The sequence below is a fragment of the Antedon mediterranea genome, chromosome 6 (genome assembly GCF_964355755.1).
Source record: "Antedon mediterranea chromosome 6, ecAntMedi1.1, whole genome shotgun sequence".
Classification (NCBI taxonomy): Eukaryota; Metazoa; Echinodermata; class Crinoidea; order Comatulida; family Antedonidae; genus Antedon; species Antedon mediterranea.
Genome location: NC_092675.1, coordinates 9,092,844 through 9,114,333, shown reverse-complemented (window position 1 = coordinate 9,114,333; position 21,490 = coordinate 9,092,844). Strand labels below are relative to the sequence as shown.

General features: G+C 31.3%; 2 protein-coding genes across 3 annotated transcripts in view; both read right to left on the bottom strand.

The window, feature by feature from the left end:
• Window positions 1-3,348: 3,348 nt before the first annotated feature.
• LOC140051999 (uncharacterized) lies at window positions 3,349-5,030 on the bottom strand. Its single transcript, XM_072097368.1, has one exon. It carries the CDS (start codon window positions 5,028-5,030, stop codon window positions 3,801-3,803), a length of 1,230 nt encoding a protein of 409 aa, XP_071953469.1. The 3' UTR covers window positions 3,349-3,800.
• A 2,008-nt stretch (window positions 5,031-7,038) lies between these two features.
• Window positions 7,039-21,490, bottom strand: part of LOC140052706 (NBAS subunit of NRZ tethering complex-like) — a 38,022-nt gene continuing 23,570 nt past the window's right edge. The window contains exons 35-57 of one of the 2 annotated variants that reach the window (XM_072098391.1): window positions 20,611-20,706; window positions 19,580-19,701; window positions 19,240-19,327; window positions 19,048-19,122; window positions 18,474-18,680; window positions 18,239-18,365; window positions 17,935-18,011; window positions 17,297-17,582; window positions 17,075-17,141; window positions 16,838-16,948; window positions 16,337-16,581; window positions 15,424-15,542; window positions 15,025-15,237; window positions 14,321-14,506; window positions 13,559-13,615; window positions 13,143-13,282; window positions 12,556-12,651; window positions 11,525-11,633; window positions 11,360-11,443; window positions 10,937-11,079; window positions 10,056-10,176; window positions 9,182-9,310; window positions 7,039-8,847 (exon numbers count right to left, since the gene is read on the bottom strand). In XM_072098391.1, the coding sequence (XP_071954492.1) occupies window positions 8,563-8,847; window positions 9,182-9,310; window positions 10,056-10,176; window positions 10,937-11,079; window positions 11,360-11,443; window positions 11,525-11,633; window positions 12,556-12,651; window positions 13,143-13,282; window positions 13,559-13,615; window positions 14,321-14,506; window positions 15,025-15,237; window positions 15,424-15,542; window positions 16,337-16,581; window positions 16,838-16,948; window positions 17,075-17,141; window positions 17,297-17,582; window positions 17,935-18,011; window positions 18,239-18,365; window positions 18,474-18,680; window positions 19,048-19,122; window positions 19,240-19,327; window positions 19,580-19,701; window positions 20,611-20,706 (3,183 nt within the window). In that variant the 3' untranslated portion in view covers window positions 7,039-8,562. The remainder of the gene's footprint in view (window positions 8,848-9,181; window positions 9,311-10,055; window positions 10,177-10,936; window positions 11,080-11,359; window positions 11,444-11,524; window positions 11,634-12,555; window positions 12,652-13,142; window positions 13,283-13,558; window positions 13,616-14,320; window positions 14,507-15,024; window positions 15,238-15,423; window positions 15,543-16,336; window positions 16,582-16,837; window positions 16,949-17,074; window positions 17,142-17,296; window positions 17,583-17,934; window positions 18,012-18,238; window positions 18,366-18,473; window positions 18,681-19,047; window positions 19,123-19,239; window positions 19,328-19,579; window positions 19,702-20,610; window positions 20,707-21,490) is intronic. The other variant, XM_072098392.1, reaches the window with a different exon arrangement.

The window sequence follows — 21,490 nt, the reverse complement described above, 5'->3', positions numbered from 1 at the left end:
TACAAGAAAGCGTCCAACTACACACATTTTCAATATCAAAATTATTTTAAAAATAAATATTGAGATAATTTAGTAATTTGGTTTTAAAAGAACTAACAGAAATATTTAAGTTGCAAATTTCACCGGGTAAGTTATTCCAAATTATGGTAACACGTGGGATATATTGAAAAGAAGATTCAGTTCTGCAGCGACGAATATCAAAAAGAGTACCAACAAACTCTGTTGGTGCAGGAATAATGTAAATAGGACCTCTCTGGGATTTCTAATCAATGTGAATCTCACGGAATTACATTAGGTTCCCCACTAATAGTACTAGCAGTAGATTTTACTCCACCTAATAGAACTGTGATTAGATTCACTAGTGGGCTAAATGAAATAAATTATGTATAGTTGAGTTTGAAGCTGTCTTAATTCCTAATTCTGCTTGATTGCTGAAATCAATTTGTATTTAAAACATTTTAAACTGATATTACAGTACTTATGAAATAGAATCTTTAAAAAGCAACATTTCTATATAATTTGAGTGATAGTCGAATTTTATTATAGTTATATCATTAATGCTTTTATAACTTAATTTTACCTCGATTTATCAAAATTTCTGAAAAGTAAGTTGAAAGGTAAAATGACGTTTTGTATGCATTTACTGAATATCTATTATACTTAATTAGTTTGTACTTTATATAATTTTGATAAAATTCAATATCTTTAAAATGAATGTGTTATTGTTCTATTGTGTTTTTGTTTTTCTGCATGACATGCACATTACATTGTTGGATTTAAATCTTAAAAGTCACGGGACAGTCATTTATATCGATGATTTTTTTTAATAGAGGTACAGAATGAATAGTAAACAAGATCAATCGGATTTGGTACAGATAGTTTTGGCGTTATCCTGCTGACGGACAAGAAAACAAACGAAAAAATGTATATAAAAAATGTAACCTCATGATCAATTACAACAATACAATTGTTGTATCATTACGATGTTGTTTCTTCATTGTGCATATGGGTTGGTCACATCCGGCTTTCCTTAAATTGTATGTGTTTAAACATATGTTATGTTATGTTTAAAATAATTTCAGATTTCCAATTTATTTCAACATTACTGATAAAAATTGTTCCAAAGACGGATGGTGTTTGGAAAGTACATACCCTTGTACATATTGTTTTTGGTATTCTGAACCTCTGGATGTGACCTCTGGTGGCCCTGACAAAGAATTCACAAAGATGTTACATGAAATATCCATCTATAGTCACTTTAGACACTTGGAGTGTCCTATTGTAGTTACGTCTTTCAGCACGTGACACTGCTTGACCAAGAAGTGTCTGACTATTGACATTTTCAGTTGTCTCTTTCTTTTTTTCGTTTTCTTGCAACATTTTAGAAAGCTACAATCTGTTTAAAGGGTTTAACAGGCGTTTTGTTATACGGAGAACCTTAGGCCTATATTGTATTCATTGTCAGTAGCTGAGAACACAATGTATAGCCTACATTCAGATAGAAAATGAAAGTAATGCTGACTGTGTTTATACCCAAACCTGAGAATTATTATAAGATGCTCTTCTATTTTTTTTATTCTTTTTTTTTTATTGGGGCGCCACCTTCAAAGTCATTAATTGACCATTATCAACTTTATTATGATTAGGCCTATTACAATTTGGTAGGTCAAACTCATAATTGAATTGCCTGGACTCAAAACTGGATCATACTAGGCCTACTTGTACAGATTTTATAGTAATCTAATCTAAAAATTTACCAGTGATCCAATCGTGATCCAACAAGTGACATCTGGTCACTTATTGGCTTATGAAACCAATATTTATATTCGCGTGGCCTATTTGTAATGATCTAACCAAATTAAACGACCAGCATTGTTACCATTCTGTATTACTGTCAACTGTAGTTATTTAAGCCGATATAGCGGTAAAGCAAATAACGATTAACCAATTACAAAAATCGATGAATATGAATTATTTAAAAAACAATGATTCTTCGTGTATTTTAATACTATTAATCAAATAACCTTTTTCATGTGCTATTCTCATAGGACTAGTGTAATTATGGAAGCATATAATGTCGGCGATTTGAGAAAGAAGCAGTGAGCTTGTAAGTTCTTAGGCCTTGTATGTTTCCTGTTATACCTCCATGCTTAGAAGAAGGCGGGGGTTAAGAATGTTTAGGTTATTAAAATCAAAAGTGTTTTAAAGAATGGTAGATTCGCATCTCTCTCCCCGAGTGGCACACAATAATGAGAGAAGAGAAGATGCCCTCGACGCGAACGCAGTATTAATTATTATTATTATATTTAATGTGAAATTACCAAAACATAATGAACTGTAAATTAGACATCGTTAGAGCCTCTCACAAGTACTAATTAAGACTACTTGATCTGAGTTAAAGTATGATTCTTACCTGACCTTAAGTGAAATAAGGAGGAAACGAGTAGCCTATTACTCGTATAGGCTGCCTGATCCTCTCAATAGTTGAATCTTAATCATTGCAAAAAAAGAAAATAAATTTAAATGACACAAATTTAGCGAACTGTAACTAATTCATTGGATACTCAAGGATTTAGAGTTGAACAAAATCACTTTCTTTTGAGATTTTATCACTATTATGTAAACGCCAAAAGTAATTAAAGCACGACCGAGAGAGGTCGTTTCTATGGCAATATTAAAATCAATCATTAGTAGTTTGATAAAATGTAGAAATCGGCTTGGATAAAATAACGTTTTTATTATTCTTTTGATATTTAATGAAACTAATATAAATATAATAATATAGCCATAGCCAAAAAATGATTCCCGGGCCCGGAACAAAGAAATTTAAAAGAAGCAATCACTGGTTGATTTTCAAAACAACCTGGTTTAGTTTTGTTAATTTATATATTGCAAATTAATTAATTAATTAATTTTTTTAAATTTTATTCATTTCGGAATTAAACAAAACGCTGTCACATTTATTCTGGGTTCAAAGAAGTTAATGTGCGTATATGCTTTTTTATTTGTCATCTTCTAGTCCAGTTATTTAACTCTTTTTGCAGTCTATTGATATTTGTTGGTCTGAATTGCTATCCCCACAAATTAATTAATATCACTAACAAGTTACATAAAGCCTAATTAGATGGCATGAAATCCAAATCGCCGGAGCGCCAGTTAGGTTTAGAATAGAGGAAATATAATACACTGTATTAGTATGCTTTTTCTGAAAATCGGCAGATTCATAGAATGTTTAGATTATAAAACAAACGATATTCATGTCTGTTGATGTAGTGGAAATGGCAATATGCTAAAGGTTTTATAGAAATTGATTTGTTATTTTACAGCATATAAAAGAAATTAATGACGATAAATTAATGAAGAATTTAGAAATGCACATCATTTAAATGGAAGTAGACATAAATATTAATTTTAAAGAGAGACTGTCAAGTGATTCACATTATAATGGTAAGTTAGGAATCTGGGACTATCAGCACCGTACATGCTACGTAATGTTAACACTATTCAAACATTATAAATGTGTAATTTTTCAAACCACCATTTTAATTACTATCTGAGACAAACCACTCAAGAAAACACAGTGGATCTGTAGCTTGTTGGTGGTTATAAGTGCTTGCCTTCCAATGCTAAGGTCCAGAGTTGAATCCTGATCTAGGATATCTATATCTATTGTGCTGTTGTATTATCTACTGTATCTATATTGTTAATTACATTATGTTTACGACTACTTCTCCTTCCATTTCGATTTTTTTTGAGCACCTATAATTAAATTCCATAGTTTTTTCCAAAGTGCTTGGCCATTAAAACTTCTGGTCTTCTCTGTCTATATGTACCATTGCAAATGTCGTCCAGGTATTTATTTCACGGTCATAATCGGCACAAAAATCGGCACCTTCAACGTCATCGTTTTTCTTTTTTAAGATACATTTACTTAAACTTGTCGGCATTGACTTTGATCTCGAACAACTGGCATGTCGATATCGCGATGACATCGAGTTCCTCGCAGATGTTTCTTGCTTACTTTTAAGTTGGTCTTGTTGACAATATTTTGATTGTTGGCATATTTTTTCCAAAATGTTTGAATTACTGTATTTTTTTAAACGTTCTTGAACATATATTTTCTTTCCTTTGTCTGTACTTTCCAAATGGGTTTCTGCATGTGGAACGCGAGTAACATTCTTAAAAGGCTGTAGACCTACTCCACTCTTATTATTAAGAGCACTTTTATAAGAACAATTAAAATCAGTTGATCTGTTAAGCCATCGTTGGTGAGTGCCTTCTTGGTATTTCATGGTTTGACTTCTATCTGAAATACATTTACCATTTTGTAATTCTGTCTCCACTCTGTTACACCAATCGGCTGAAAACGATCGCCTGCATGTTTGGTGACATTCTACTACTGACGAGGTTTCACTAATTGCACTCTTACTTCTTATTTGATCTTCTGAAACCTTTATTTTTTGCAACAGGTCTGATTTTGTCAACAGTGTTGTTTTCTTCGGACGTTCATCTACTGAATAGGAAGATGGTATACCATACCATGACGATGAGCGTGGCGGAAATGTAGGCCTACTCGTCTCCACTAATATCGGTGAGTTTAATAACGATATATCTTTCTCAGATGCTGCCTTTGACGTCATAGCAGAATGTTCAATATGTGAAGTCACTCGTTCTATCTGATTCAAAACTCCTCTAAGTTCTGATGTCACTGAGTTTATATCATACAGAACATTCGATAGGTCTTTGACAACTCCAACCACGTGATTCCGAACCAGGCGTCGCTTTCGTTTCTTTGCAATGATTCCGTCAACGGGCTCAGAACATTGAGAATCAGTAGTATCATCAGTCCTCATTACATTGTCATATTTGACGGAATCTAAGCTTCGCCCGTGTGGAATTAGGTTTAGTTGACATTGTAGATCTTGTAACCTCCTTGTCCCTGACACAGGCTCAACAGCACCTTCTGACGAAGTTGAATATTTTCGAATAGAATCCGTAATGTTCACATCCTTTGTATTTGCTTTTTCCATTATTTCAGTATATTATCTACAGTGGTAAAAACACAAACGCTATTATAGACCGTCGTACTCAGTATAAATTATTTTAAAGAAAGTACATCTTTTCAATGCATATGGTGATCTCGTATCGATCTGCCGTATAGTTTAATATAAACGTTGAATGACATTAACTGCACCGGCTGGCGGATTGTTTTTTTCATGACTAAATCACCACTTTATTCTTCGATGCATTATCACGTGAGCAGTGAACATCTCGCACAAGCTTTCCAAATGAAAACTGTAATTAGCATAAACCACCACGTGATTCGGTACATAATAATTTGTGTGATTTACTTTACCGTAGCTCTGATTGTAACAATGATTACAGGTATAATCATTACTGCCATTAACATTTGGACAATGATTCGTCGTTAAACATGAAACTGGCAATATTTTGTTGCCTGAAATGTCAAGGTACTTAAATTTCTGCGTACATAGATGTATAAAGTTACAGTACAGCAAATCTCACAAATAAAAATTAATATTATAACTTTATTTAGTCCTGAAGATGTGGACTTTTTGTAATATTTATAGTAAATTAACAGTCAAAAATAATCCAAGCATAACTACTTTTAATGTATGCGAGACTATATTATATGTATTTTGATGAATTACAGTAATTTTATCATACTTTAAATATGAAAGTAAAATTAAACCAATTTTGGTAGATAGGCCTACTTAACTCCATGAGGCAATCTAAGAACCGGTTCTCTGGTTGCGTGTCCAAAAAGCGACACAGCATACCTCCCTAATATTAAACAAAGTGCTTGATATGCATGTAATGGTATTATTGGCTGATATGATTATCAAAAATTACATAGGCATAGACTAGGCCTATCTACTACTAGGCTAGACTAAAATATGCCTATGCCCCTAGGCCTAGTCACATTTTAAACACCACCAATCTAATGATTGAAATGTCCAAAGTTGACATTGTGGCATGTGAAGTTCTGCGTCTCAAACCAATTACTCATATCCTGAACTTCTCTACAGTTTGAGTGTTGCGAAATTTGAGCAGGGACTCTCAACGAATCAGAATAGAAATAGGACTGTGGATCAAGATGATGATGATGTTGTCTTGGATGAAAATTATTCCATGTTGTCATTTTAACCTGCTTTTCTTGGTAGTTTCTTCGTGTTTCAATGTTAGGAATGTTTTTGATCAACTCCGTGTCAATATGTTGTCGGAAAACACATTCTGGTGCGATTTTTGAACCGTATGAATCAACATCATCAAGCACTGCGATTCTAAAAGCAGTTGCTATAATGTCCAAGTTGCCGTTTGGTAGAAAACAAAAAGATGATGATTTTATCGGGATATTGCTGACGTCAGGTAAATGCATATATTTATTTTCTGGCGGGATAAAACATCTCTCTATATCCCCATCACCGTCACAAATATGATGTTGCTGTTGCTGCTGCTGCTGAGTACGCTGCTTGTTTGTCGCAGCATTTTTTAATTGTCCTCCAATAACATTCTCAATGTATTGAGTGCACGGAGAATAGTTGTAGTAAGGATTCCGATTCTCACGGGCTAACGTTTGATATGGAACAGGCCTATATAACCTATTCTGAGCATACATTGCTAATACATTTGGCTGCCTAATTAATCGCCAACTGAAGTTTTCTTCACTTTAAAATACGCGCGCGCAATATGGATTAAACGAACATTTAATTGCGCGCGGAATGTTCCACGCATTAAATGCAAATTATGTACCAAATTGCAATTCATTAATTAAAATAAATTAAACCATAGAGATATTGTGAACAATATCTATGATTAAAATGATTATACTATACAACAGTAATAACTGTATTGCCAATTTTCTTTCTTAGATAATTATATTTTGAAAGTTGAATTGATCTAAATAAAAGTAGCCGTTATTGCCATCATCAAATCTGCAGAAATATTTTACATTTACTCAAGTTAATTTTAAAAGACAAACCAGTAGACGATTTTTCTTGAAACTCTAGATAATGTAAGGTTTTAAAAACATGTTAGGCCTACACTAAAATGTAATATTGTTCTAAATAATAGCCTTGTGATGAACGAAATAAGATAATTAGGCCTATAATCGAGGGAAAATAATTAATAATATCTTGATTTCCTCTTTCCTACTAAATGCAATATGTGAATATGTATTTTTGCTTTTATGTAACCTTGCTTGTTTGAAACAAATATAATGTAATGTATTGTTGTAAACGATTTTTAGTTATTAAATGTTGTACAGTACTAGCAAGTAGCAATCTAACCACATTGCCTTAATACTAAGAATTACTAATACTAATATTACACGTTATTGTTGAATAAGCACACTAATTATTCTTCATCTACAGGCACGAATTGAGCCCCAAAAACATCAGTATATAGAATGATTACATTATTTTGAGAAAACCTCATTATGTTTTTTAGTGAAAGTAATTTCTTGAAGATCACCAATTATATCCACAAGATGTTTTTTATATTTGAAAATAACAATCGTAAAAGGTGTGTTTAATACAGTGCGTGTCGTCTAATGCAAAGTTGAATCTCTTTTACAAAGAATTGCACACTGGAAATGAGATGAACTCAATGTCACCACCTCGTCTCTAAGAAAAAATCAACATAAGGTGAATTACACCCTACCATTTAATCAATATGTCTATCCAATCCGAAAGCAAAAACCAACTTTTTTTAATGAGATATGTTTCATGCAGCGATTATGACTACTGTTTCTATACTTGTTTTTTTGATTGTCGATGAATGTTACATTTTGCACATATTGTGTTTAAAAACAATAAATTATTAGGATTTAGCTAATTTATTTAACAACATTATAAGAAATATATATATATATATATACCTATCGTTTCAAATTAATTAATTAAATTTCAGTATATCACAGGGCGGTTTAGAATTAATGTTTTATGTATATATATAAACATCACAGACACAGAATAAATTCTAAACCGCCCGGTAATATAGTGAAAATTAATAAATTAATTTGAACGATAAAGAAATCTGTGAGAATGAAAAAAAGTCACCCCAACCGAGATTCGAACCCGGAACCTTCTGCTTGATATGCAGATGTCCTAACCATTAGACCACTGGAGCTTTCATGGTATTGTTCGAACCAAATTGGATAGCGACTCTTTAACACTCCAGCTGTGGTACGGCGGAACAGCACTAGTTTCTCAATTGTATGTACGCGCATCAGTGATCAAATTGATATGCTCTCATCTTTTAGTATTTTATTCATGAAGCGGGATCTCTGATACTTTTATATGTGTTTATATATATATATATATAAACACAAGAGGCAAAGAACATTAATATATATATATATTAATTAATCAAGTATTGAACAATTTGTCATTTTAAATTTTCTAAAATTTACCTATGGCCTACATAATCCTTTCACAGAATAATAAGAAATTTAAGTTTTTCCTTTATATTCTAATATTTAAAAATTGTACAATTTAATATTTATAATTGTAAATTAATATAAATTAAGTATTAGACTAATTAACTATCTGCATATTTTGTCATGAAGTTAGAGACAGTTGCTAGTGCAGTATTGAGTGTCCACAGCATACTATTGGAGCCTTTGTAAGACATGTACAACGTTCCGGCCTCCCCTTTGTAGCCTGCTTTGTATAACTGTTTGCTTAGGACTGGAATAGCTTCTCTGTTATTTTCAGTGATATGTTCAACTAATACAGGGTAGTATTTAGTGTTTACAAACAAATCAACTTTGTTGCAGCTAACTAGAAGATCTAGTAACTCCGTGTCATATAAGTCATCTGTTATCTAAAAACAGCAGAAAGCAAACAAAATGTTAGAAATCAAACAAACAGAATCAATTTCAAACTAAAATTTTGTAAATTTATATCTGTTAATTACAAAACTTAATTGAATAAAGTTTATTTATGAATGGAAGACAGAAACTTTAAACCCGGCTATATAAATGCTCAACATGAGTGAAAAAAAGCAATCAATATAGTAATCAAATATAAAATAGTAATTAATATTAGAACATATGGACAACATTGATTGTTAGGAAATATAAATTCTTAATATAAATACTGAAATTTGAAAAGATTTCACTAAGTGTCCTTGAATTGAAAGACTTGTTTTAACTTACCTCCTCTATCCTGCTCATGAATTGAAAAGCATTTTGATGGACAGATTCATGACCTGTCAAGAGTGCCACCTTTAGACACGCTAAGTTAAATTTCTGCTCCTTAAGCTCTTGATAGATTTTCTCTACAAACTACATTGGAATAGGAAAATTAATATAGTTTTTTTAATTTTTTTTTTAAATTAGCATAGTTCAGCGAATAGTTGCGTTAACATATTTGTTCGTTTAGATTTTGCTTCGATGAGAATTGCAGCATAGTGCATGTCGCGCACGCAACATACGCCGCTTTTTTCAAAACAAATCATAGAATGGGTTGGTTGGGCCTAGATACTAGGAGGCCTAGGCATGTTTAAACTGGCGTATTGGGTGATAAATAGCATATTGCGATGAACAATTCTTATTGTGTGGGGCTTAAATAAAAACAGGACTTTAAATTTACCATGTGGTTAACGTTTTTCGCACACGCACAGATCGATTTGTTTATAAAGCGGCATTGCAAGTTGGGATATAGCGTTAAAGTTAACGTTTATGTGCTTGTATGAAAGCTCCCTATTATTAGTAGGGAAACATGAGCAATCTAATAATTTTACTCACATATACTATTTTAATACAGTTTTCCATTCAAAATGCATTGTATAGCAAACATTTGTATTTGGTGTCTACTCATCCCACATTATGTAGCAACAGCAACAGCTAAATTATGTTCAATTTATATTTGTACCAAATTGTATATGGAGTGGATATTTAGAAATTGCTCTCACAGTTCATTAAACCAGACAAACCAATGTATGCACATAGTTAAAACTACACTGATTCAGTATACCTCATGTTAACTTGTTAATTCCTAGCTAAAATGGCATCAATCAACAAATCTTACATTTTGTTGAGATGGGTTGATACTTTGTAGTTTCCTAAAGATGTTGATTAGCTCCTGAATGTCATGTGATCCCTCAGCATGCTTTATCATGTTAGACAGTAAACTTAGCCAAAGTTCTTCTCTATACAATAAATATGTCATAAACGTGTCAGTACATACATAAACATGGTTCACATACAAGCATGTTACAGTAAGGAGGTTTATGTGGACCTGGAGCTGCAAGCAACTCATCTCAACAAACCATAACTAGTTGCGTAAGAATCCTAAAGGTGACTTTCGTGCGACTGAACTAAACTGAAAAGAACCCTGCTAATGTGCACCATCAATTGCATTTATTTCTTGAAAGTCCTAGAGTTGTGGTTTGTTGTGTTGAGTTGCTTGTAGCGCTTATGTTAATGCAGTTCCGTGTTGACATAAGGCACCATTGTAAGCACAAACTTAATGATGATGTTGTCATTGTGTTTTTAAAATTTTTTGAATGAATTTTGAAAGGCAAGAAAGAATTCAAGATCTGACAAAAGAAAAAGTCTTGTTTTTGGAGAATTTCCTAATTTCGGGACCAAATGAGTTCACAGTACTGTACATATATTATATTGTGTCAAGCTTGTTTAGTTATTTCAGTGTCTTTTATAAAATCCACACATTGAAATATAATTATACTACATCATTTATAATTTTTGCTATTTAATTTTACATTTTTTCACGTCCTTGTTATAGGAAATAAGCTTTTAACTTTCCTTTGGCATTCCATGTAATTAAGACCTGTTTTTTGTACAATTGTTTCTGTATTATTCTATGTTGTAAATGTATTTAATCTTTATTACTAGAAACAATTTAAAAGTCCTTTAAATGAATAGCTAAAAATCTAATTGGTTGCTTACTGTTGTTGATGGTCTTCAATTGGTGGCCATTGATACAAAAGATTAGCAAGACTTTGAAGATGATTCAACTTGCTGCATTTCTTGAGGAGCGATTGGAATAAATGGCATTGCTTCTCAGGACTGTGAACATCATCTAAAGTAACCTGTAACAGCAAGAATAATTTGACAATTCAGGGCAACACCATTAATTTCATACAAAATGTTTTTTCTGCCATTAAAATTTAGATCTCATTGGCCGCATTGAGTATAGTTTTTCTGTTGAGTAATTATTCAACTTAGTATTTTGAGAGTTAAGTTTGTGCTAAATGAAAAAGCTTGCATTGTTTGATGTTTTCTATTCAAAAGGTTTTCTTTTGAGCAAAATCCATTTACATATGATTTCATTGGTTTTGAAATAAAAAACACCTTTGGTATAGAACTTACATTTACATGACATATCTCCGAGACAATAGATTGAGTTCGATAAAGAAGAAATAGTTCAATGTCTTCCAAGCTAAGATCAATACACTGGAAATAAACAAATTCAACAATTAAAAAAAATAAATGTAAAACTGAAAAAAAGAAGAAAACAAACATTACAATGCTTACCTGTTCGGTAGCATCAATTACAGTTAGTCTCTTTGTTTTCTCTAATTTAACATCTTCACTAAAATTTCGTAGCCTTGGTAGAATGTCATCAAGTTTTATAAGTTCACCACTAAATATAAAACAAGCTTGAGTTGTTATTGTATAAGTTTAATTAAATCAATTTAATTTGTTTCTCTTAAGACATGCAATCAATAACAGTGATACAAGAAGCAGCAGCGGTGGCGATGGCAACGGCAACAACAATAATAATATCCTGGATTTATAAAGCGCCTAATGTTATGAAACCTCAAAGAGCTGTACATATTATTACCCCGGTCATTTAAAGTATATGGCAAATCATAAATAATGTTGAAAATATATTATTATGATCTTTGTTTAAATAAAAATTACACACTTCTGTATTTTCAATAAATATAGATAATTATTGTTTTTATTAATGTTAAAGAAAAAGTATGATCAATTTGTGATACATATGTCATTTTCGGGCCAACTAGACTAGCAGAAGGTGCCATTTATCATTTCCGACCATCTAGGTGTGTCATTTACCACTGCCCTCACCATGTAGGCGGCCTGTGGCTCATGTACTTAGTGTGTGATCTGGGCCCCCTATTTCAATATGCGGGATTCACCCCTGGTTGTATTTTTTTCGTTTTTTAATCGTTATTCTTTATTTTGCTTTTTTATACAAACCGCTAGCCTGAATCATGTAATATTTGGTACCTATCGGTTCAAATATCAAAAGATTTTTTAAAATCTGGCCAATGAAAGGTGCTAGGTTGCTACAATTTTTACCAAGAGTTTGTGAATCCTTGACTGTGATTGGCTATAAAGATTAAATACGCTCTCTGAGTGGCTGAAGCTTTTGTTTACGATGAAACAGCAGGGCTTCCACCTTGTTGTGTTGTTGCATGTTGTTAATATTTAGGAATTAATTCGTTATTTTCTGTGGCTTACAAAGATGTGTGTGCCCACCTATTTCAAAATCCTGGATCTGCTTCTGGATGTTAAAGCTACATAATAATGGCTCTTACCCATTCTCTTCATGAGTTGTTACTGCATCTAGAATATTTCTAAGTTTTGTAGAATAGTTTTCTTTCTCTTCAGTAAATTCATTTGGATGGGAACACCTAATACAAAAAAATGAAGATTTCTCAGTTTAAATACATATATTTCTATCAATACAATCTATTTGATAGTAACATAAAAAATAAACATTAGAGTTTAGCCAAAGTTTTCCACCATCCAACCTAGATATATTTGTTTTTAAAAATTGGGAAAAAGCGATCACAGCCAGATGAAAGAAGTTACTATCATGGTGACTTTAACAAAATGAGGACTTTACTAAATGAAGTTTATTGGCAAATGATGTCTATGTAATGAATGGTATCGACTTGGTAATCTGTTATATCACAATTGTTCTGACCTGACCTAAACAAAATGATGAAAAGTAGAAGCTATAAGCTTACATATCTAATCAAGTAAAGTAAAATTAAGAAACAAATCAACACAAATGTCAACCCATACTTTACAGAAATATATCAAACAAATAAATGGTAACGAAACACATCATTAAATGTGTAAAAATTGTAGAAGTTATTGAAATGTAAAAAGAAATTACCTTAACAAGTTGAGTAAATATGTCAAAGATTCTTGATATACAATTCTGGTTGGTTTCTGCCAATCAATTAGTTTAATTATGTCATTAATAATTGTAGCATCTAATTTATTAAGGACCATGTTCCTTAAAAGAATGGCAAGCTGTGAACAACAGAAAGATAACAATGTTAAATGGTAGAAAGCAGTTTGTAATTGATGTCCAGTTCATTTTAAATTAAAAAAAATAATATTTTAACAGGTAAAACTTGAAATTATATAAAGTGCCTATAGTACTAATACATTTGATAGAAATATTCATGTTTATCTGATTTGTAACAATTGATTGTTGGATAAACTATTCAAATAAAGTGCTTTAATTTAATGGAATTGATTATGCAACAACTGCTTTGGGATAATTGCAACAGAATCATGTCTTACTTGGTCTACATCACCAGCAGACAAATCATATTCTAAAGCATATTCAACTTCGTCATCCTTATAAAAAACAAAACAATATAATTATATATGTTGATATAATTTCATCTGGCTTCTGCCTATTATATAAGTGAAAGGTAATTGAATGTTTTATTTAAAATGCTTTTTCAGCTTAAGTACAATTACTTCCACTTCAATATGTATATACAACATGTTCAAATATTATAGCATTGAAATAAAAGTGTAACACTGATTATTTATATTTTACCTATTCTATATCAAAAAATGTATACACAGTTATAGACAATAAAATGCAGATGCTTCTTGAGAATTTGGTGGATTTTATATTTCTAATGACAGGGGCATGAAAAATGAAAATTACAGTCAAAATAACACCGATCAAGGATATATAACAATTGCAATCCTGTGATGCAGTTTCAATCACGTTCACATATTTACATAGGCTATATAATATAATATGAACAAAATACTCTACCATTTAGAAACAAAATAGAACATTTTTTACACATCATGAGATGCAATGCACTCCAGAGAGCTATATTTATTTTTTAACTGACTTATTCAAATTTTTTAATGTTTTGTATACATTACTGTATATATATTTTTTTTAATATTTGTGTTTCCATATATATATTTTTGTAAATCAACAATTTCAGCCTTCGGGCTGCAAGTTTTTACTATATAAACCTGAATAAATAAATAAATATATTTAAATTTTTAATTAGGAAATATATAATAAAATACCTTATCAGATGTAACAAGAGCTTGTATTGAAGGATCTTGCAAACTACTAATGTGTTTCAAGTATTGTTTCATCGATTGTTGATGTTCTTCTAAACCTGTTGAAACTTGCCCCTTCCTCTTACCTCCCTGCTGCTGAATACACTTCACTCCACGTCGTATAATATTCTCTCGACATTCCCTGTCAAGCTGTAAAGTAAGAATTAAACAAACATTTGAAATGTTTTTATTAGTTTACATTCAGCAATTAAAAAAAAAAGATCTTGCTGAATCACATATTTTTTCATTATATCTTAGCATCTATATTATAATAGCTTATTAAGGCATTTTAAAATTGTAACTATTAATTTATTTTAAGTTATTTATTAAGAATTGTATTATATTTTTTTTTATCTCTTTTAATTTTCCACTTTTGTGAGTCACTTGACAGTGATTCATTTTGCTTTTTGGTAAATTCTTTTGATGACTTGTACAAAATAAATGGAATAGAGATTATCAGATGTGATGCATTATATATTTAGAGATGTTTTAGGCTCATAACATTGGAATATGTTTTATCCAGGTTTGTTATTAAATAATTTATATACAATAATAATCAGCCTCCTAATTGATTAATAATACATGTCCACAATAATTATTTAAATACAAAATATAATGACATAAACATCATCACAACAATATAACAATACATATGTTTAAGTCAATACCTTTTCTAGACTTTTCCTGGAAAACACAATACTGCGAATAATACTAACAACTTCTTTAGTTGACACACGATTAAAATATTCTTTAGCGACTTCAAAACGTTTAAGCCATTCTACCATGCTCTGTGGCGTCTCTTTCACCCCTTGGTCACCCTCCCAAAACAATTTCAAAATGAGGGCAGCAAATACAGTTTCAGGATCAAGAAAACCTCCTCCCTAAAAACAAAAATGATGTCAGTAAATTAATTTAATTATGCTGGGAGTCAATATATACATCTTATCCAGAGATGATGCTGAAATGTAAAATGTAATAATTTGATAGAGATGACTTAATGCTAAATCTTCTGCTTGATATGTAGATAAATACATGGACAACAAATGACCAATGTGCAAACAACTTACTGGTTTTGGGATTTTTGATGCATTTTTGGCAAACACATGTACATTGGATGAGTTGAGTGCTGGTTGTATCACTTCCATTGGGTCTGTATCACAATCGATGAGTGCTTTATAATCTAAACCTACAAGACAAACAATATATTAATTTAATTGGATAATTTTATTTATTTATTTTGTGAACCAACAGTGAACTCAATGTTCACCACTTACAGGTGGGAACACAGACAAACATCACACATAATATACATTAATATTCAACTACCATAAGCTACTTATAATATTATGAAATGTACAAAGATTATTGCTAAAAATAATTCCGCTGTAGCTTAGTGAGAATCAATAAGTATTAAGAAATACAGGTCACATTGGTCAGGTTTTGTGTATTTGACAAGTGAAGTGATTATTTCGATATTATTGAACATTGAAATGTAACACAAGAATTAATTATGATTTTCTGTTTGTCGCATTAATCCTGGGAAATTTAGAATTGCATTTGCCAGCACCATTATTTGGATTAAACTTCCTCTTCGACCAAGAATGAACAGGAATGTCTTTTCTAAGGAACTCAAAAAACTACTGTTATCCCAGTATATGTGGGAATACTTTAGCAGGGTTTAGACTTTGATTAGTTTCTGCTATTTCCTAGATTCTTTTGAAATATCATGCATGCATGGGGTTGTACAATAAAGTTATCAAATCAAAATCAATTTACCGTTGAATGTAAATGTGTAATTAATAATTTAAAAAATTAGAGTAAAATTCCTTGTTTTATGTCCATTCAGTGTTACAAACAAGTTTTAGACGTCTTTAGAATTTATTTATTCAGAACACAATAAGCATGCATAATATTCTACAAGGCAAACTCTGATTATGTGACATAAGGTCGCGATTGATAAAATAAGATTATTTTATATACCAGAAGCAGCGGCCCTTAGTTTCTTAAGTAGCTTCAACTGAGTATCAGGATTAACTCCATCATTTTCATTGACCCCACATCTGCTAAGAAGGCCAAAGTAATAGAGAAGTTTAGAATGGTCCCGGCCATCTATTGTAGGGTAGACCGAGCTTGTTAGTCTGGCATGAAACTCCTCAGGTTTTGACAGTAATGGGCCTAGGATTTCCTTGATTTGGATTTTTTCTTCTACTTTTTCAATTGAAAGCCTGAAAAAAATTGTAATGTGATGTGATTACATAAATACATATAACAATTAGTCTCCAGAAGCATTTTAAGGAGAAAATTTGCATAAGTTATATATATTTTGCCATCTTTACTGTTAATTTTTAACCTTATTATGCTCTCTTAGTGTTTAACATTATATAATCATAAACATTTATGGCCACTCTGAATCACTATCATTATTAAAACTTTTTCCAACATGTTTAATGCTCTGAATACTGTACATGCTATGGTACTTACCCACTTTCAGTAAACAGGAATTCTAGGTAAGTACAATGTAGCTCCCAAGTTGACACCTTATACCTATGAGCTAGAGACAATGCTATATTATACACTTCATCCTCTAGGGTCCTGTGAATTTGAAAACAGAATAAATTTACAAAAAAAAAACCATAACAACCCATGATGCAAGATAGAAATAATATTTCAATAGTAAAAACCAAAAAGAAAACCATTTGAAAGATTGATGTTACTTACATGACAAGGCCTAGGATTGTTTCTTGTTTATATTCATCATCAGAACTAAATCTACCCACATCAACTCCTGTAAAAATATGAATTAAATTATGTGATATTATGAACGCATCTGAATTAAGCAAAAACTTTATTAAGTTATATGAGGTATAGTGATATACATATTGATTGCTTCAACAACACTATACAGTACTATACATTTTAAAGTTTTCAGTATTTATTAACCTTTTCCAAGACCTCTAAGCATCTCTGCCTGAACAACATCTGCTAAAAGCTTCAAGAACCAGTCTAGTTGCTCATATAGTTTGTCAACTCCTTCACCTTGAGAGCGATTGCCTTCACTAACTTCCAGAATGAGATCCGATGGGGCTTTGGAGAAAACCTGATCAAGGCAGGCCTCTTGCCAGGGATGTTGGAAGCTATAGATGTGGAGGGCATAGTAGTAGGCTGCCAGTTGGAGAGAGAGGACAGAATGTGGAAGGTCACAGAGACATTGTTCAGCATCGGTGGCCTGTAAAAATGTAAATAATAATATAATGAAAATAAAAATGAAATGAAATATGTATAATTCTAATATATAGTAATAAATAATAACAACAATATACTATTAAGAACTTTAACATTCAGAATTTAATCAACCGTGTGTAAAGTTGATAGAAAAAAAAGAGTGGCGAATTCTGCTAAAGTGTACTATATAAATATTTAGTTTGTTTGGTTTTTTTAATTTGTATCATTCTATATCAGCACTATTAAATTTTCATAATTAATTTTCATTAAAAAAATTACAATGTTTAACCTAGAATTTGTAATTAAAACGAGCAATTACGGTTAATATAAATATTAAGAATATAGAATCAAGATACCTTTGGAAGAGACAGTAAATAACTCAGAGCAAGAGTTGCATCTAATGGCAGCCACTCTGAACAAAGCTGAAGCAGCACTGTAATTGAACACAATTTTTGAAACAAATTGAACAAGATTTTTTGTTATAATAGTACAATTTGTATGGAAATTTCACTTATTTATTTATTTATTTACCAGATTTCTAGAGCTTACTTACTAGTAAGTGAGTACATAATGCTGTACAACAAAATTTAAATTGGAAAGAAACCAGCACAATACTGTGTCACTATTACCTTAATAAAATATAAGGCATTTGTTACCAACCTTGACTGTCGGGAAGAGTTGGTGTCTGGCCATCAGACATCAAACTTGCCCGCAGCATTGACTGCTGCCAGAGCTTTGGGAAAGCATCACTTGATGATGTCAAAAACCGATCATACTGTATGGATGTCTAAAAATGAATACAAACCATTTTAAAATGTACGTTAGTTATCTTAAGAAATCATCAAAGTGTATATATCACTACTTCTTTTGTACATTTGAATTATACCGTTCTAACCTTGTCTAGTAAAGCATCTTTGATAACATCCTCATAGAATGGATGACATCCTTGTTTTATCATGGTCTGATTACCATCAAGATCCGTACCACTACATATGCTACTCTTCTGATGCATAAGTGGCCGCATCCAACCTTTGACATTGCCCCAGGACATGTGGCTAACGCTTGAAAGAAGGGACTTGGCTAATCTTGCAGGGGGCACAATCTTAAGGAATCAAAATCAGTATCATAAGTAAATAGCACAGAAATAAATAGTACAGATATAGGTAATGATCACGAAATGATAACTTCTGATACTTAGTATTACTGTACTGATATAGAGAATTTGGGAATTATTATATGTTATTGTATGTTCCATATTAATGTTACAAACAGAATTCTAAAAGTGATATTTTTTTTCTTGATTAATATTATTTTATGAATGAAAATTATTAAAATTCTCAGTTATTTGTTTAAAAATGTGTTTTGCACATTTCTTTGTTTGAATGTATTTATTGTACATGTCAAATTGTCATGTGTTCTGGCCATATATCTGAGAAGAATATAGTGATAACAACTAAAAGTGAACATACTGATGTTTCCATGTCAACCTCTTCATTTCCACTTTCTTGCTTCTCTGCAAGATCTCCTAGGCGTTCATACAAAATCTATAACCACACAAAATTGGTTCACATTCTCTATTTTACAATGTAATATAATTAGAAACCATTCTATTGTTGGTTCCACCCATGTATTGCACTTCAGACTAAATGTTTAATGCTCACCTGTGTTTCAAGTTGTGTTTTTGATAGCAGAATATCCAACAGGTTGTCAGGATCACAATGAGTCACAGCAAATGCCAACAGATCAGATCTGTTTTAATAATAGAACAATTTGTTGTTAGTCTGAACGAGTAATTAACAGATTAACATTTCAAGAAAGTTGTTATAAAATATGATGGCTTGGTGACAAGTGGCTAAGGCAGATCGTATATGGTTCTTGTTCATGATGGAACATCTGTATACATTGTAGAGGACTGGCCTTGCCTTACTTAATATAACTAATATTAGTACAATGATTCAAGTAAGTTATTGTCAAATTTGTTTTTGTATTTTATCCACTGACCTTGCATCCAGTTCTTTGAAGTCTGAAGCCTCTCCCAGTTGCCTACAAACAGGCCATATATCACTATAGTTATCTGCTACTAATTCACTGCACACCTGGTATGCTAATTTATAATCTTTCACCTAAAAAATAATAGGTTTTGTCAATTCCTTTATTAGGATTTCAGTACCATATTTATTTGAATAAATGCCTTAGGAATGTATTGTTCAGGAGGGTTTTTATATCAAATAAATACCCCCTAGATAAAAAAAATACAACACAATTATTATATCAATAAGTAATAAAATACAGTAAAAATTGCTTTGTAAATGGTAGATCAGGTCAATCTACAATTCTACAACACAAATAGAAATATGTTGCAATACAATATATGCACGTGGCGGAGCGGTTATTCAAAATGATGTTCTATGGGGGGATTTTTATTTGAGGGAATTGTTTATTCAATGGGGAATTTTTTTGAAATAAACATGAAATTTAAATAGAATAAAGCATGTGTAAACTTTATAATAATTGACATTATACATATATTGACATACATATATTGACATACATATATTGACATTATACATATATTGACATACATATATTGACATACATATATTGACATACATATATTGACATTATACATATATTGACATTATACATATATTGACATACATATATTGACATACATATATTGACATACATATATTGACATACATATATTGACATTATACATATATTGACATACATATATTGACATACATATATTGACATTATACATATATTGACATACATATATTGACATTATACATATATTGACATTATACATATATTGACATTATACATATATTGACATACATATATTGACATTATACATATATTGACATACATATATTGACATACATATATTGACATACATATATTGACATACATATATTGACATTATACATATATTGACATACATATATTGACATACATATATTGACATACATATATTGACATACATATATTGACATGCATACATACATTTCGTTATAATTTTAACATACCTTCATAGACGTTTTGGCAATCAGACTGAACACCTGTCCTTTCCGCGCCATTTCATTTGTGCCACAAACTCGAAGATACTTTGCTAATTTTGTTAACTAAAATTAAATAAATTTGATTTAAACATAAAAGAAATTTGTATATGCCAAGTTAAAAAATTCAAAATACAGTCAACTCTCCCAATACCGGACACCCTTGGGCGGGCATATATTTTCCGGTTTTTCGAAAGTCCGGTTTCCTCCTGAAAACATATTTTTAAAGTCATCACGTTGTCACTGAAAATGCTTTGAATCACCGGTCCGAATGCTGCCCGGTACGGTCTAGCGTAGGGAAGGCCTAGGCTATGATTGTGTCAAGCTAGTTTTAATTAAATAAATACTGATAGGCCTAGGCCTACTTTATTAATATTAAGCTAATTAAATTTACCTTTTTTAAAAGTTACATTATTTACCGTACCAATAAAACATGTTACAGTAGTAAATTATTGTTTCTCAATGTGTTTTTAGCGGCAAAAAGGCTAGGCCTACGTACGTACGGTGAACATAATTTTGGTCGTTTATTGTTTATCGCGAGCAAGCAGCAGCATGGGTGATAAAAACAGCATTGATGCGCATGTGCAGAGGTGTCATAATCAAAAAACACACACTTAGACCACATGTTTTTTAAGCTCCTTTATTTTGACGTAATTTGATAGCAATAAACGAGCCAAGCAATAATGACACAATAAATTAATTGGTAACATTTCAAAGTTTATTAACACTAGTCAAGTTCATTCCGTTTACGTTTTGCCATAATGATTTCCAAATTTATAATGATGCACATTTTTAGTGAAACATTCCTTTTTAAAGTCCTATTGCAATTGTGAATTTAACAATAATTTAA

Excerpts from the sequence above, each read along its gene's own strand:
- LOC140051999 (XM_072097368.1), bottom strand. The coding sequence starts at position 5,030 with ATGGAAAAAGCAAATACAAAGGATGTGAACATTACGGATTCTATTCGA.